At 39.1% G+C, this 18,247-nt stretch overlaps 1 protein-coding gene across 2 annotated transcripts in view; it reads left to right on the forward strand.

Annotated features, from left to right (window-relative positions):
- AVL9 (AVL9 cell migration associated) overlaps positions 1–18,247 on the forward strand; it is a 41,709-nt gene that overhangs the window by 1,120 nt on the left and 22,342 nt on the right. For both annotated transcript variants that reach the window (XR_008437155.1, XM_053977829.1), the window contains exons 2-3: positions 14,522–14,642; positions 16,697–16,782. Coding sequence is in view for 1 of the 2 variants with exons in the window: in XM_053977829.1 (XP_053833804.1) it covers positions 14,522–14,642; positions 16,697–16,782 (207 nt within the window). In the remaining variant the exon portion in view is untranslated. The remainder of the gene's footprint in view (positions 1–14,521; positions 14,643–16,696; positions 16,783–18,247) is intronic.

Below are 18,247 nucleotides of genomic sequence, written 5' to 3' on the forward strand. Positions count from 1 at the left end.
GATGTGCATAGTTTTTTCGAATGCATCCTTTCTCCTCAGGTGTCTGGGTGCTGTTTGCATATGGATGTTCACAGGATCAGTTCCTGTGAAGTAATTAGATCATCTGGGTTGTGAGGGTTGTGATATTTATCAGGCACTTTCTTGTCAAACAATGTTACAAGGTGAGCCTTAGTTGGGAATCTGTAGGAGGAAGAGCATATTTTTGCCCTCTCCTTGTTGGCCTCTTGGAAAGGACCTAGGCTTTTGTTTCTTCTTTTCTTCTGGAGTGTGTATTAATTTTCTTGCATATTAAGTGGTGTTGATGCAAGGAAAACAAAAGAACAACAAACCCAAACAAACCCCCAAACTATAAATTAGTAGCAGTGAATTTTATTTTGTCGCCAGTAAATTGTTTATAGAAGTACATTTTGAGGTGTTGTCAGAAATTAGGTCGGAATACCTGTGAACTGAAGTTTTCTTTATCTCAAGAAATGACCTGGAGAAGCTGGAGAGGAAGGCAGTTTGGGAAGGGGATAGGGTAGCTGAGTCACAGGGAGAATAACTGCAGGAATAGAATGACAGTCAGTAGAACCACAACCAGCCAGGCTTCTTAAGGGAAAGCTAAACAGAAATCTAATTTTAAATGTATCCTACCTCTGACTTAGCAGATTTTTTACTGAACTATGGAGAATGTTTTCTAAAAGAACTGGAGGTGAGGAGTGGCACAGCTATAGCCTAATGAGTTTGACATCAGTAGTATGCAAGACTAGAGAATTTTTGAAAGAAAAAATTAATTAACAACATGAAACTAAGTAGACTGGGTCCTATGTGCATTTGCTAAATATAGATCATGCCTGACTGACCTGCATCTTTTGTAAGAATAAGTGATTGAATTCCCTTCTCTGTGAAAGAAATGGAGTAGCTCTGATCTGCCGGGAACTTGATAACGGGTCATGCTTATTCTTAAGGTAGAGATATATGAGAATTAGTGCAAGGTCTCGTACTTGGGTAAAGAGTAGTATGAAGGAGAGGAAGCACAAACAGATTTGAGTCCAAAGAGGAACTAGTGGTTTGAAAGGTACTTGCAAGAAATGTTTCTCAAGATTGAAAGTGGTGCTGGTATTGTTTACACCATAAAATTGAACTACGATAAACAAACTTGAGGAATCAGTATTTCAAAGGAAAACTGGAAAGTTGTGCAAGAGCTGGACAATAAGGAATACTGGATTGATAAAAATGAGGTGCCTTATGAAGTTGTGCAATAGGATTGAATAATAACAATATAAGCTTGGGAATTGACACAAGGAAATGTCTGGAAGAGAAATGAGACCACGTGTGATCAAGGCCAAGTCACCAAAGTAGTGTGATTTGAGGGCAAGAATGACAATGTGTGTAATCCTATTGTGTGATAATATGTTTATTGATGCATGTAAATTCTGATCCACTTTTCAGAGAAAGGGATTTGAATTCTCTCTTCCAGAACTGGATGAGGTAGTCCCTGGGCAGTCTGTATTAAAGGAGAATGTAGAAGAGCTTCCCTAGGTAGGCTAACAAAGTAGATTTGGAGGCTGTATTCACCTCTGTAGGTACGGGAACATTCTTCCCTTTTCGTCTCCTGCCTCTTCACAACTGGTAAGCAGAGGCAGTTGTGGTAAGCTGAAATGGGGAACTGAGCTGACCAAAAAAGAAAGCCTTGTTTTGGTGGGTTGCTTTTGAGGTAGTTGTTTCACAGGTTCTGTTTGCCAGGTGGAAGCTGCAGAGGGCAGACACACAAGAGGACCAGTGAGGGTGAATCACATCTTTTGACCTGCTGGCCACATTCCTTATGATGCAGCCCAGGATATGGTTGGCTTTCTGGGCTACAATGTGCAAAGTGCGCATTGCCGGCTCATGTTTTTCGTCAACTGTCACCCCCAAATCCTTCTCCACAGGACTGCACTCAATGACCTTTAAAGTATTGATAATGGCCTTTGAAGTATTCATTGAAACACTGCATTACATGTAGTTGCATTCCAAGAAACTGTTGGAAAGTTAAAAATGAGGAGGAAAACCCAGATATTTAATCTAAAAGAGCGTTGGTGCAAGAACCAGTGGGTATGAACTGTCTGAGCATGTGCTGCAGACTGCATACCTGAAACTATGAAGTGCAGAAAAGCAAAGGTCTACAACAGTGCTCAAATGGACATCACTCAGAGTGAATGTGGAAAGCTTAAGATTGAAAAAACTTAGAGCTAGGCTGCCTAACAGGAATCCACCTGGTTTGCCTGAGAAGGTTCCTTTCAGTTTCTGTTCCCACGTCTTTTCTCTGTAGCCTTACTAGGAAATGCATGTGGAGTTAGGATTTTCTATGGATTTCTTGATTTCATTAGCTGCCTTTGCTTCTGAAGCTTCATCACTTGAAATGTACAGCTCTTCCTGTTGGTTAACTTATAGGATAAGAAATGTGTAACGTGCAAAAGGCTTTGATGTGCAGTTTAGAAATGTATAGAAACATCTTTTTTCTTTCACAGACTTGAAAAACAATCCATTTGCATTTGTTTTTGAAAGAGAAGGAGAGTCAGATAATTTCTGTGTGCATTTGGACTGGGAGTATGAGCGCCACAATTGTTCCTCATGCTCTTTTCAAGGGGTGACTGTTTAACTGGGGGTAATTTTGCTGGAATATAAGAGACAAAGTGAAGTTTTGCTATATCTACATTGTTATGTCTGGGGATCCAGTTACCCAGGCAGTTGTTAAAAGCTTGGGAGTTGCCACTCACTGTCAGGAAGGCTTTCTGTTATCTGAAAACTAAAGCACTAAAAATTGTGAACACATTGGGAGGAGTTTTCTCTAGCAAGTATGGAGCAAACTTTTGGAGAACCTGCAGGCTTTTGTTTGTCTACATGAGCAGATTGCCTTCCTGTTTCTTTGGACCCCTTAGCTACTTAATTGCTGTGAATCCAAGGAGATATGCAAAAAGTGCTGGTTGCTGTCTCTTTTTGCTAAGGATTAGAGGTAGTTATGGCAGAGTGTCCAGAGAATGGGAGGAGAAACTTGGCTGCAAGCTACTAGGTCCACCTAGTATTTGACACACTTTCAACAGGCCCATTAAGGAAGGGAATGGCAATTGGCAGGAAGCAGGAATGGTGACAGGTTTCTTGGCTTTGTAAGTGCTGGCTGACTTATTATGGGAACCCTCCTTAGTGAGTCATTAAATAGTAAATGTCCTGCAGTGGGCAGAACTCATGGGCAGTGTGCATTCAATCATGGTTTTCATGCATCTGAAATGAAATTACAAACATTTAAAATTCCTTTTTTGATCTCCCTTTGCTATGGATAAGAGGAGTGGCCTCAAGAAAAAGTAACAGCAAAACCAGTGCTTCATTGTATGTAGTTGCTCAAACTCTTGCCCATAAATGTAAAAATGTAAACCACAGTTTTGGTGCAGTAGGAGTTCTACACGCTTCTCAGGCTCTGTAGGATTCAAAGCACAAAAGCATTGGGGCACAAAGTGACAATAAGGGAAATCTGCCACAGATATGGTCTGACATGTTTTGGAGTATCTGTAGCTGCTCAACTCATTATCTACTGCAGCAGGTTCTGTTGATCTGCTTCAGTGTAGGGTGGTAAGATTTGGACTTCGGGACTATTTGTGCCTTTTTTCTGGAGCAGCTGAAAACAAATTCCTCAGTAGTTTTGAGGAATTGTAGTAGTGAGCGACTAGTGATTTCGGAGCAAAAAGGGGAAAGGTTTTTTTTGGAATCATAAAACACTTTCTCTCAATACAAGCGAGTGATAAAGCACCTAATTTGCCTTACAACACTTTAATTTTTGAAAGCATTAACTAGAGTGGAAGGTCCTTACCTACCTTGTAATAAAAGTCTTTAGGAAAAATGCAACCTGAACAGACCTTAACTAGAAGATGCAAACTGTGTTGAAAATACATGGAAAGACCTTTGATTTATAGTCATTTTAGAGGACTGAAAGTCCTGAGGTGCAGTTCTCCAGTTGTGATCATGTGTGCTGTGACTGTCACTTGAGCTCTGTCTCCAAGCTTTATTTACATGGAGAAGCAGAGAGATAATAGTCTCTGAGGGTGTAGGAAGGCTTAAAATATCACAAGTACTCTAGAAATTATTCATTTTGAAGGCAGAGTTAAAATGAGAACTGATGTATTTGTAAAGGAGAGGACGGAAACATTTCAGCAAAGCTGGAAAAGCTTGCGGGTAGGAGAGCTAGGCACAAGTCCCTGTAAACCCCCTGGCTGGTTGCTGAGGAAGTGCATGGTCCTTTTGCTGCTGCAGTGCCTGACCTGCCACAACAATCCCTACCTTCTCCTGCTGCAAGGCTTCTAAGCTAATCATATCTGAGTGAACTCAGGCACTGTGTCACCACCAGCGAGGCCACACAAAATCTCACTTTATTTGGGGCAAGGCCCAGCTTTTCTGCACTTGCTCAACTGAGCAGTTGACCACATCACTGCTGACTTTGTGCAGCAGGTGACCATTGTCTCATGTACCCTCTTAAGAGTTTAAAATTACTCTGCTTTACTCTTGGCTCTCTTTAACATATGCATTTCTTACTGTGTTGTGAAAAAAATTGAATTGTGACTGGTAGGGAAGGTGAGGAAGTGCTGTGTGTGTCCTGGAATGCTTGCTCTGACGGTCAGTTTTGTTTGCCCGGGATCTTTAATCTGTGAAATAACGGCAGTGTATCTTGACCCGCTTCTCTGTACTTCTGTGGAAGATGACATTTCAAACTCCCACAAACATGAGAATGGATTACTGTAAATACCAAAAGGCAAATTTCCATGGAATCCTAAAGTTTGCTGTAAGGATATTCAAGGTACTGAACTTTATAATGTAAATGTGATGCCTGCTTCCTCCAAAGTAGTGTCTGGGTACTTGTCTGTTGTGAGGCTGTTTTTTTGTGGACCGTGCTTGGAGACGAATCCCCCTCTCTTTCCTGACCAGAGGTTTTCTTCCTGGCGTGCAAAGGAAACCTAAGATCAGGAATGAAACAGCTGATACCCAGTTTAAGAGAAGAGCCTGAATATAATACTTGAGAGGGAAGAATGTCCTTTAATTCTTCTTGAATTGTGTATGTGATTTTCATCATTTGAGAGCTTCAAATACTTGAGCTCTGGATGATGGTGCTTGTTGTGGTCTGCAGAAATTGGCACCTGACATGGCCTTAGCAATCCATGCATATGGCCTTTTTCACAGGTGCCTAGGAAGCAGGTGTCTTCAGACACCTGAAGCAGAATATTGGCAATTTAGGCTTGATGTTGCAGGATTAGGAGATGTCTAAGGAATGAGCAAGGTCAGTCTGCACTTTTTATCAACTCTTGCGAAATGCCTATGTTTCCAGGTCTGCTACACTCTTGATTGTAGCATGTTTTTTTAAGAGGAAAATATTGAAGTTGTTCTCTTCCATAGGTTTCATGGGTGGTAAGTTTCAGGGGAACACTTTCCAGCCTTAGTCCTTGTTTTGTTTGCTGCCTTTCTTCTAAGACTCTGCTTTACTAGACGATTATTTTTTTCCCTTCTTGATCTCTGTCACTCCGGTAGTTGCTGTGATTCTTTTAGATGTGCTTGATGCTCTTAAACATGCAAGTGAAGTGTATGCTTTGTTGTCTTTAACTTCCTTGTGTCTTTGTTTCGGGGGAGCACAGTATGCAGGTATTATGCAATAGGTAATCTTGTCTAGTGATTAAACAAGATCTTGTTAATGGAACAACAGAAACAAAAATAAGTTGAAAAGGAACTACGCTGGAATCAAGCTGAAGTGCTTTGTTCCTATTTCTATTGATGATAATCTATAAACATTAGCACAATTCCTTTGGTTTTGTTCCCTGCTTTAATAATATTAAAGCACTTTAAAGGACCATTATGAGCATGAAATCTTCTAATAAAGTTAATCATAGCATACATCAAGTATCAAAGATTAGCTTTTTGTCTAAAATATGTGAATTTTATACTCAACAGTTTGTATCTTTTAAATAGACTTTTAGCTTTTATTTGTAAGGCTACTCTAATTGGCATGAGGTGCTAATAATTTTAAACACACAATGAATTGCTGGTACACATGTACTTCTGTAAACAATACTGAAGATTCTGATCTCTTGTGTAGAGTTAATGATGACTTCCATTTTTTTGCATAACTGTTTAATCCACTTACATAATACTTAGTGTTCAGTGTTCAGGAAGAACTTGGTGGTATGGTTGATTTGTTTGTTTCTTTATTTTGTTTCTTTGTTTCGTTTTCCAAAGAACCCTGTACTTTGATAATCTTGCAGTCACTTTTGTGAAGTGCTGCCCGGGAAGTGAAGTATTCCATACTGAAGGAAGGATTCCATACTGGATTATTTTTTTCATAGTTGCCCTGGTATGCAGGTTGAGAGAAGGTTCCTAAATACCCATTTGCAGTTATGTAATGCTTCCCATAGTCATCATACTTAACTTTCATCTTATGATTTGTCTGTTCTTTGTATGTGTCATAACATCTGACTAGTTATTTAAATATCCTGTGCCAGAAATCTGAGCCTTTCTCTTGAATAAGTGAATTAATGCCAAGTCAATAAAACATGTATTTCTGTATTTCTTCTGCACCTTTCATTTGCCTATTCACAATATTTTCAAACAGTGGCTTGGGCTCTTGGCACTAGAGGTGGCAACGTAATTTGCATACATGTAGAATAGAGGGAGGTTCAAAGCTGTAAAATCACTGAACAGAGGTCACTCCAGCAGGAATAAATTGGAACTTGCAAGGCTCCACTTTGTGTTCCCTGTCCTAGTATCGCCTGACTTGATGGTCTGTGCCTAATTTTGGTAATCCATCTTAAAGCTTGTATGAGATGCTGAGTTAATACAACTAGGCAGCATGCTGTTTCTAAAAGCAAAGAAAGTTGTGGGTACAAGGTGTGAAAGCAAGTTCCTTGCTGCCCTAACAAGCTGAGGAGCAGGACAAGGGGCTGGCTGCCTGCTTCCTTGGGGTCACTGAGAGCAGAGTGTGTTCTGTGCTTCATTATGTTACTGTGTTTGTGCACCTTCTCAGCCTCCTGCATGGTAATGAACCAGATTTGCTGTCTCTCAGGAGTAATTCTGATGTTGAAACTTGTGAGGAAGGAGCAAATTCTGGGCCCATTGGATGTGCTGTGACAAAGAGCTTGAATGCTTGTTGGCTCCTAAGACCAAGTGATGGCTTGCTTGGACTGCCTTGGTTCAGCAGTAGGTGCTGGGTGAGTGACACACAGTGGCTATTTCTAAACCTGTAAGTCCAAGTGCTTAGAAGCATGCCTGCTGTCCTGGTCCTCGCGTTGTCCCACGGGAAGGTGGATTCAGTGTAGCATTTGTCAGCTTGTTGCCAGCTCCTCGCTATTGGGAACCAGGGCGTGGAGCAGAGCTGATGAAAGGCTGCATGTCTGACTCTCATGTGTGAGGTGTCAGTGCTGTCCCTGGAGAGGGGAAGTGCCACAGTCCTTGTGGCTGGGTGTGCTCATTAAGAGCCCGTGGGCACCAAGATGGGCATTAAGAGCTGATCTGTGGGTGAACAATTGGCTGCTGCTGACCCTGGTCTCCACTGGCTGCTGTGTTGGACAGACATCTTTGTTAGGAGTAGAGATTGGGGTGCCCTCACTCCTTAAACAGGGAAGCTGTTCTCTCTTGCCAGAGTTCATCCTATGAATTTTTGCTTTCTGTAGTGGTACAAATCTTGTCTTGACGGCACAAAATTCCCTAGCAAGTCCCCTTGGCTGGAATGGTTGCAGTAGTATTAAGTTCCCTTTCTGGGAGGAGTGTGGATTTGGTGGGGTTTTTTTGTGGTTTCTTTCTTCTCTTTTTGAAGAGCCTAATAAGAGCCAGACTTCCAAAGCACAGTATTTATATAGGGCTTGAACTCTATGACTATAAAAATAAAGTGTTAAATAATTGGAAAGAGTGTCTAGAATGCATACTAGCATGATGTTGAAAACAAAGGTTTTGGTTTTTCAGGTTATTTTATCTTTTAAGGGCCTCAGTAAGAGTCAGAGCTTTGCTAACCTAGTCAGAGTTTTTGAACCAAATTGAATGGTGATATTGTGCCTACAAATGTTGCCTTAGAACTTGTGTGAGTGACCACTCTATGGCTTTAGCAATATGGAAATATGAGGAAGTACCAGTTTCAGGAGCTGAAAGGATAGAAACAGCTATGCCCTGCCTCCTTGTAATACAGGGATTTCTTTTGCTGTTGCTATTTGTGTATATAGTGTATTTTAAAATATATTTATGTAAGTATGTATTACATGTATTCTTCATATATATTTCTTGTATGCATGTATACATGTATTACACATAGTTGTTACAAATATTCATATTTATATAAATGTATAACATATATTTAAAACTCTGCTGTTAGAGGTCATTATATTACTGCAGAGGCATTACTGTTATGTGCATGGGCTCTTCAGCTTGCAGATCCTGATCTGTTGGTTCTGCCTTGCAAAAATGGGGGAGGTTTGTCATTTAAATTTGATTGTTATTTAAATAATAAATAGTTCTTAGTGCTGAATGACAAACAATGCTCTTAGATTTTCATTTGGCTGCAGTCATTATGGTGATTCAGATAAGGTCACTGCTGTGCTGTTCTTCTCTGGGTCTGGCTGTGCTAGGACTAATACATTGCAAAAACTGATTTCAGAAATCCCTACTTTGAGTGAAGAACAAATACTGACTTGTTTATAAAGAGGTATCAAGTTTTAGGGTAATTTTTAGCTGTTGGGTTTTTTTGATTACTGCTGCGTAGTTATACTCTATTTAGAATATTTCTGTGTTTCTTTTTTAGAGAGGAAGGGCTGGTATCCTTGAAATTAAATGTGTTGTAAGGATTTATGGAAGGGAAAGATTTCCTAAATAGAAATGTAATTAGTGGGTTTTGCTGATCTCCTTTTCTTCATTTCAAGCAATTTTCCTACCTGTTTGTTGCAGTCAAAGCAATGGGAGAAATCAAAGAAATTGTTTAGAGGATGGAATGGGTTTGCTTCCTATAAATTAGATTCTGTAACTTACTGAAAGCATCCTGAGTCTTTAACATAATACTGTCATTCTAAAGAGTTCAGATTTTTTTGAGATTAAATAGTCTATCCATTGTACCAATGCAAAAACTTACTTGGGTCCAGATGTTTTTTTCATAACTTAATTTAAGAGAAATCTTCCAAAATACCTGTTATACTAAAGAGGAGAGCTTTATATTATTAAATGTGATAGTAGATGAAGTGGGCAGGATGGGAAGATTATACTGACTTGCCAGCACATTTTAAATTATCAGTGTTTAGTGCTCACTGAGGATTCTACTTTGATTAATAATTAAGCACTTTTCACAGATAAGGAGAACAACCTTATCTGAGTGTAAAATTAATGCCAGCTGTCTGTCAAACGTTTTAGTGCACTAGTTTAGCTGGACATGCCCATATATTTGGAAATTCCTCTTTTATCAGCATCCTTTTTTAACCTCTCTTCTGATTGTGTACTTGTAGTTTAATAGAAGACCCTGTCAATGCATTTTTCTTAAAGAAGTGCTGTCATGTTTATTCTTAGGTGTAGAAACTTAAATGCATTTTTCCTTGCCTGCTTTCATGTTTTCTTATTTTGACTTAATGAATGTGTAGTAAATTTATTTTGGCTAGGAAGTGCCTTTAAAGACAAGAAAGAAAACCAGATTGCCTGGATTTTATTTTTTTTTTCCCACTAGAATTGTGTGTTCATTGGTGCTTTGCATCCAAACTGTTGGATTCAATACAAACTGCATATTAAAGGTTAGTTAATGCTGCAGAATTCCAGAAACACAAAAAATGTTAGTTACAGAAATTCAATTGTACTTCTATGTAAGAAGTTCTTAAAAACTAGATTTTATTTTAACTTGATAATTCACAAGAGATGAAATATTTTGTGTAGTGAAGAACACAGTTATTTATTTCTCCCCTAAACCTCAAGACAATATTCTGTATTGTTTTTAGTTCTGAAATCCATCAGGACCCATCTGCTTAGAGAACATGACAGTTTGAACAGGCAAAAAGCATTGCCATCAAAACCCCTTGACAGGCGTGACCAATATTTCCAGCTGGAATGAAGATCCCTGACACTTGGAAGAGTAAGAAATGCACGGAGATACTAGTTCATGTTTTATGTAGTTTATTTTGAAGTCTCTCAGGAGTTCAGCTTTGAATTTGAATTTCATCTTGTTGAGGAGTCTTCTTTAATTCAATTTAGGAGGCAAAAACCTGTAAAATTTTCTCTGGCACTCAGCTCTAAAAACTGTATATCTTTGTTCCTGTTGACAACTGGGCTTTATGAAAGATTTTATTTCTCATATTTGCAGACATTTTTGTAGTGATACATATATTAATGATATACAGGGACATTTAAGTGCATGTGTGCATGTTTATGCATGCACATGCATATATGGATAGATTTACATAACAAGCAGTTATATTTAAATAAAAAATAAGCTCCTCTTTCTTCATTCTGTGAAGAGGGTGAAAAAGAGGTGTGAGACAGATCTCTTCAGTAGTCCCATCTCTTCCCCCTGTCATGGTTGGTCTTGGGTTTGAAGTGGAAAATGATAAGAAAATAACTTTTTAAGTTGCCTTCCCTAGGAGCACTGCTTGGTAATTTGCACATGCAGGCTGGGAAAGGTTTTTACTGAGACTCCAGTTGTTTGAAAACTCAGAACTGATAAAACTGAAATTCTGTTTACCCCATAATTACCACCTCTATACATGTGCACTGCTCAGTTTCCTAATTTTCAAGAGCTGTGAGGTTTTAGCCAATTTTTTAAGGCTGCTCTATAGTCTTATAATACTTTGTTTTTGAAATAATAGTTTCTTTCCGTGCAAAGGAAAGAAACTGTAATTCTGCAAGTCTGCAAATTGAGCTGGAGAAATTGAACAGAACATCTAGAGGATGGGAAACAGTAAGGGTGAGTTTCATCTGCATTAAGTCAGTTATCTGCAAGTTAGACTTGCTCTTCAGAGATGGTCAAAAGAAACAGATCAGATGAATCACCCTCTGCAGGTGTCTGTTTTCTCTGACTTTGCAGAATGCTTAGGAAAATTGCCTCGGAGATCTTGCTTTTTGACATACAGTCAGCTGACATGAGTTCCACCTGCAGTGACTGCTTATTTAATATCAAAAAGTCAAACTTTCTTGTCACTGGGAGCTGTTAAGTTGGAGGAGGGATGGAAGGAAGTGTTCCAGGGCATTACATGCTCTTCTTGCTGTTGGATTGTCCTTTTTTCTGTTTCTTTGTTACTTCCATGCTTTTGGTACTTTGGCCAGCAGCAATTTTATTAAACTACATGAATGTGATTCCTCCTTAGAAACCAGAATATATCCTATATGGATCCTCTTGGGAAGGAGGAGAAATAATAGTATGCCATAATGTAAATCAGGACTACCATAAAGTGTATCTGTAAAATAGAGTATTTAAGGCCACTTAAGCAGTTTTAGTTTTGATTTGCCTGAGTTTTGTGATCTTCTCTCTTACACACACACATGCATACAGAAATTTAGATTGAAAGTGGTTTTTGAAAGAAGACAACTAATAGAAAAAAAGATTGTCATCAGTGTCATTAATGCCTGTACAGTTTATTGAATTTGGAACTGACAGAACCAGCAGAAATCCCTGTTGCTGGGATTATCTGATAGCAGCTGAGGTGTTGATAGCATATTGTGAGCTAGAACAAAGTAGTTAATCAAATTTCACAGTGTAAAAAGAACACAGGAGCCAGATTTCTCAGCTTTATTCTGGACTTTAAAAAGGAGTGTTCCTTAGTGAATACATGTTTTTCATGGAGCTTGACTCATCTTACCCATCTTTCCTTTAAATTTGTCTCCTAATTCATTATTTGGCTGGAGTGCAAAATACAGTGGTAATTCTGAAGGTGCTTGGAAGCAATGATGTCTTAAATCCTTACTTGAAGTATTTCCCTGTCAGGAATGATGCATTGAAAGTATTTGCTAGAATCTAAGGAACTCAGGATTTCTTCTGTATTTGTTAGAAATAAGCTTCTCCAGAAGTGAATTAGAATCCCTCTCTGTTGGCCATGCAGTGAAATAAAATACCTGAGTCAGGATGTAAGTGTAGATGCTCCTTGACTATCTATGTTTTAAACTTAGTAACTGTGCTATATTTATTGCTGAAGTTACTCCTGCAAGATTCTAGTAATAATTTTATAAACAGTGTTTCCAGTCACTTTATTCTCAGGATGTATGTGTGTATTAAACGGCAGACAGTTTCTCTGCTCCTTGTGTGGATGTTAATTCCAGTGTTTGTCTCTCGTTTAGAAGTCAGATGCTCTTCTTTTTTTTTTTCTCTTAGAGGCATATTTTGTTTAAAAGACTCTATAGATTCCTCATAGTTGCAGGGGGTTACAGGGGTGGCTTCTCTGAGAGGCTGCCAGAAGCTTCCTCCATGTCTAACAGAGCCAAGGAGAGACCCAGGGCTGGTCAGTGCCCATCAGGGATGGTGGTAGCACCTCTGGGGTCCTGTATTTGAGAAGGAAGGTTATTGCAGAGAAGCAAATTGCAGCCAGAGAACAGAGAAGTGAGAGTATGTGAGAGAAACAGCTCTGCAGACACCAAGGCCAGCAAAGCAGGAAGGGCTGCTCCAGGCACTGGAGCAGAGATTCCCCTGCGGCCTGTCATGAAGACCTCAGTAAGGCAAGGCTGTCCCCCTGCAGCCCGTGGAAGTCCATGGAGGAGCAGAGATCCACTTATAGACACCCCCATGCCAGAGCAGATGGAAACCTGACGGAGGCTGTGGCCCCATGGGAAGCCTGTGCTGGAACAGGCTCCTGGCAGGACTTGTCAGCCCACGGAACCTGTGCTGGAATCTGTTCCTGAAGGACTGCACTCTGTGGAAAGGAGCCACACTGGTGAGCAGTTCATGAAGAACTGCAGCCTGTGGGAAGAACTCACTTTGGAGAAGTTCATGGAGCAATCTGCTGGGGGAGGGTCCCCATGCTGGAGCAGGGGAAGGAATCCTCCCTCTGAGGAGGAAGCAGCAGCAGGGACAACATGTTGATGAACTGACCACAAGGTAGAGAATCAGCAATAAAGTTAAGTCCAGGAAGGAATTAACCCACCCCAGGGCGGGGAGAAGGTATTATCAAGATTTGGGTTTACTTCTTATTATCTTACTCTGTTTTACTGGTATAAAGTAAATTTCCCCAAGCCAAGTCTTTTTTGTGTATGACAGTGACTGCTGAGTGAGCTCTCCCTGCCCTTAGCTTGGCCTATGAGCCTTTCATTACATTTTCTCTCTCTTACCCAGGTGAGGAGGGAAGTGATAGATCAGCCTTGGTCTCCTGGTGTCTGGCCAGGGTCAACCCACCATAACAAGGAATAGGAAAACTTGAAATTGATACAAGTAGCAAGGCTGATTTCTCCTGGTGTTTGTACCTTTTTCTCAAGTTGGCAACAGTTGTAGACAGTGACATCGTGTGTTAAGGTGAAGAATTTCACTTTTCCTTGGTACTCTCATCTTTCACAGGTATTTTTTCTTTTGATGTTATTATTAGTATTATTACTATTTTATTACTATTATTCATTATTACTATTTTATTTCATTATCCATCAAAAATTATTTCTATGCTTACTTTGTCATGCTTTTTCCATGTGTACATACATTTTACAGCTCACTAGTTTTGCTTACTAACTAAATATCCTTGGAGAGAAGTTGCAGTATCAATAAACATTTTCTTTTGCTGAGAAATCTGTGTTTAGATTTTGTTTACTGAATTAAGAAATGCCATCTGGAAAAGAGTTGGTGGAAGTGGCTGGAAACCCAAAGGGGTGTCCATAGGAAAAGAAGATTGCACTGTAAAGAAGCTGAGGGGATCTGTGGTAGATGTGTAGTGTAGTGCAAGAAATGGAAAGGTTGTCCCTATTTCTAGGAAAAAGAGGCAAATGGCAATTAAATGACAGGCAAAATTGAAAAGCAGGATTTCTTAATGAAAGGGAAAGGAGATACTTTTGGCCATTGTGTAGAACATGTTGCAGTCAGGGACATAAAAGTATATAAACCAGTTTTGCTGTTAGTATAGTTTCTGAGATGATTCAATGTCTTTCAGGGTAAAAGAGAGGCCTGCATGTGTTAGCATTACCTAGTCATAAGTACCTGAAGGGCTTGGAAGTCAATCTGCTTTCAGGATATGTGTGTCCCAGCAATGACCCCTGCTGATGTTGCAGGTGTGGCAATGTGCTGCTGGCTCTGTGCACACAGGGAAGAAGATATTCAGCTCTTGGGTGCTGTTTTCTGCTTGAAGATCTTTTTTTTCATTTCTCTTGAGGGAAAGGAATTAGGCTCTAAAAGCCAAATCTGCCTAGGGCCTGTTAGTTAAACCATACAAGTCAGGCTGTGGGTACATTGAAGGGAGAGACAAGCAATGCTAGTTGGAAGAAAACAATTTTTTTCCTATAATATTGGTAGGAAAAAAGTACTAGGCTGAATCATAGAGGCCTGCTTGTATGGTAACTGTAATGTATTCTCTCTTTTTCTCCCCTTTGTTTTCATTTGTTTGTTTAGGTTGAATTTTCCTATCCTCCCCTCAAACCTGGAGAAGGACATGACAGCCACAGTTTACCAGAGGAATGGAAGTACTTGCCATTTCTTGCCTTACCGGATGGCGCTCACAACTATCAGGAAGGTGAGAAATGAGAGAGAAAAGTTGTGTGTACTTCTACTGCAACCCACGGAAAAAGCCTGATATCTGAACAGCTGACCAATGATTCTTTTTACTATTATACTTCCTGCACTTTTTGTTGAAGTTGCTAAATACATTGGCCATGATATGTTCCTTTAGGTGAAAGTAATGGTGTACCTCCTACATCCAGGATTCAGATGTCAGTAGAAACTTCAGGGTTACATACTAATTTTGCATAGTTCTAGTGCAAAGCAAGGCTACTGGCTTTCTCAGAAGTTCTTTGAAGGGTGAATAAACTCTCCTCCACTAATTTAGAGATGCTTAAAAATTACCTACAAGTCGTGGAAAGCCATGTCAGTATAATAGTGTGAGCTTTAAAAGTGTTTTTGTTGGCAGAATAAAGATAGAAATATCCATTTGCCATATTGTCACCACCAAGTTTGTGGCACTTCAAATTTTTTTAGTATTGCATTTATTCCCTTATTAGCAGTTCTATTAATCCCTGACATTTATATTTGTGTCCAGTTGTTTCATCTTTTTTTTCTGCAGAGAAGACAAGGAAGTCACTTTAAAGAGCAAAATCACAGAAACCCTTTAATACTGCTTTTAATTTGTTTTGGTTTTTAACATGATATACTTAGCTTCCTTATTGTCCAGCTTTTGGCGATCTCATTTGAAAACAAAGGAAGTTTATCAAAATAATCCCTTTCCTAGCAGCAATAAGAGTGTCTCTGACTGCTCTGGGTCATGATTTTTGCTGAATTTCTGCATTGTTAAAAGTAGGCTACATTCAATGCTAGGAAAATCACATGCAGCTGCATTTACCTGCTCTCTCTTGTCTCAGTACCATTCCAGTTAATACTCAAGTTTGAGCATTTTTATTGCTGTGCTAGAATAATATAAGCGTTTATTTTTTGGTAAGGACAAAAAAGAGTTGGCAGCAAAGGGGAAATATATATCCTTGTGTTTTGTAGGCAAGACTACACATGAACTTGAACCAGGCAAATAGATTTTCTGATAATAATTGTATTTCATTTACTGTAACTTTATTAGATATCTGGTTTTTGAGTTTTAAACTAATTCCTATGGATAGTTGCATTTGTGCAAAGAGGATGACTTGGTACAGGAAATCATCATACAGGCTTTCTGAAACCCTAGGTGATCTCTAGAATATAAACTTGATCAAGGTAGTAAGCTTTGTTATAAAAAGTCCCCCTCTCTGTTGTTCATAATGCATATGGGATTGTCTCTCCTGTTCATTTTCCTACTATGAAGCAAACAAAAAATTAATAGTTGGTTTCAAAAAAGATTTCACTCATGTTTTGAAAGGAGAGGACAACTGTCTACTGTCTTTGCTTAGGATTTAACAATTTTTTTGCAGTAGCAGCAGAGGGGTGTGTGTGTATCTCAAGCCATAAAAGTCTTTTTCTTGTCATATTTTATAGATACTTTTCTTTTTCATTTTGCACTTGCACAGAGACAGTAATTATTTTCTGTAAGACTAGGTTTCACAAATTCTTTTTGGTAGTATAGTGCTGGTGGTGGTGCAGATATCTACCTTGGCAGTGGTAGGAGCTGCTCTAACCTTTCAACTGTGTGTGTCCTCCTTGCTGTTTGAGGTTTTTTTCCTATCTTGACTCTGTTTGCCTCCTTAATGGCATCACACTCCGAATTGTACACACTGACTCACAGTACCTTGCCTTTACTCCTTTGTCCTGAATTGGGAAAGCAGCATGCCTGTATCTTTCAGTGGTGCTTCTTTGCTGTCAGTAGCTGCTTCTGAAAAGCAATGTTGGCTTGGTCTAGCTAAACATGAAGCTGTCCTGCACACCTGGAGATTCTTCCACAAATTATCTTGCAATGTGAAAACTAATTTGGGTCCAGACATAACTTTACAGGTGACTTGTTCCTTTTTCTTTCTCTCTCTTTGTTTTTTTTTTTTTTAAGAAAATAAGTGTGTGCCAGTACTTTCTGCAGTAAACCTTTAAGGGATTCTGAAAATAAATATACCAAACTCTTGTTAGTGAATGACAAAATACTCTTTTCTTTTTTTCTAGATACTGTGTTTTTCCACCTGCCTCCGAGATGCGGGGATCGAACCACGGTGTATGGCGTCTCCTGCTATCGGCAAATTGAAGCAAAAGTAACTTTCCAAGTTGTGAATTAATTATATTAATGAATAATAGGCTTGATGCATTAACAAACCTAAAATTCAGTGGCTTGCATTACACCAAGAGGCAAAAACTGCATAATCATGTTACATTAAAAGTCTGTGGAAATGCTCACAGTGTGTAGCTCCAGAACTTGAGAAGTATTCTTTCCCATACATCAGCAGGTGTATTGTGATCTTCTGAAATGTTTGAGGCAATTGAAAAACACATTCTGTTTCTTGAGGGCCAATCCAGCCATCAGCACCAAGCAGCAAAACTCAACTGACAGTCTGTCAGATGGCAAAGTTAAGAGTCCAAGCAGTAGGCATTTTGGGTGGAAAAAGTTAAAATTTCTCCCCATAGAGAATTTGAGTACTTCCTGGGATCTGACCATGCAAGTGTAGGGATGCTTCTCTTCACCTGCTTCCTTTGCCAAATGTACACTTGCAGAGTAAACTGGAATCTTCCCATTCATGGTAGCTGCTTAGTGGTACCAATCTTTAGCAGTAAAACTGAAAAATTGAGGAGAGCCACAGTGTGCACGTGATCACACTGAGGAAATTAAGTATTTGATCTACTCAAATCATTCCATGTTTTCAAATTTAGTAGCAGTAGTATGATCTTTGCACTTAGAATTAGAAGTTATAACAAATTTCTTTAAAAATTACTTATTTTTTAGTGAATTGCCAAGATTCTGGAATGTCATGTGGGTTTGAGTTTTAATTTACACCCTTTGCATATATGACTTGTTTATGTACTCTGTTTCTGTGTTAATTACATCTCGATTATATTTCAAGTTCCTGTTCTTGTTCTAGGAGAAATTTTATTCATGCAGTTTTTAATTCCATTTCTTTTGAACTGAGTTCTGCATTGGTTTTCGTTCACTCATTATTTTTGCACCAGCCTTCACTGTATTCTGTGATTTAGAGTCTTGCTGTATTTAACTATGCAATAACTTGGCTTTATTGGGATCTTGATTCCAGTTTATGCTTTTTAGTAACCAATTAAGAAGATAAATAGATGTTTAAAATGAACTCTTTGGAGCAACTAGAATAAAGCCCAATGTGTTTCATATGACAACTCTAGCACTCTCTCCATCTGTCGTTTTTGATGTGTGGGCTGCAGTCCATACATTTTCTGTTTTGTACAGTTAAATGAATCATTTGTGTGTGTTCTGCCCTCACCATTTCTAGGTTTGCTGTTAAGTGCTGGGACCATTTGTTCTGGCTGAGAATGTGGCTTATTTTATGGATAAGCTTTTATTTTATGAGTGGGTCAAAAAAGATGCTTGACTACGAAACAAGAAATTTCTAAGTAGAGACTTTGTAATCTGGTCCATTTTCACAGATGATGTTGGAGAAAAGCAAGTGATGTGTTGTGGTTTCTCTCTCATACATTCCCCTGAGTTAAAATGCCATTTCCTTTTCCAGGTTGTTGCCTCTTTCTCACTCTAGTGTC

The sequence above is a fragment of the Vidua macroura genome, chromosome 1 (assembly GCF_024509145.1).
Source record: "Vidua macroura isolate BioBank_ID:100142 chromosome 1, ASM2450914v1, whole genome shotgun sequence".
NCBI lineage: Eukaryota > Metazoa > Chordata > Aves > Passeriformes > Viduidae > Vidua > Vidua macroura.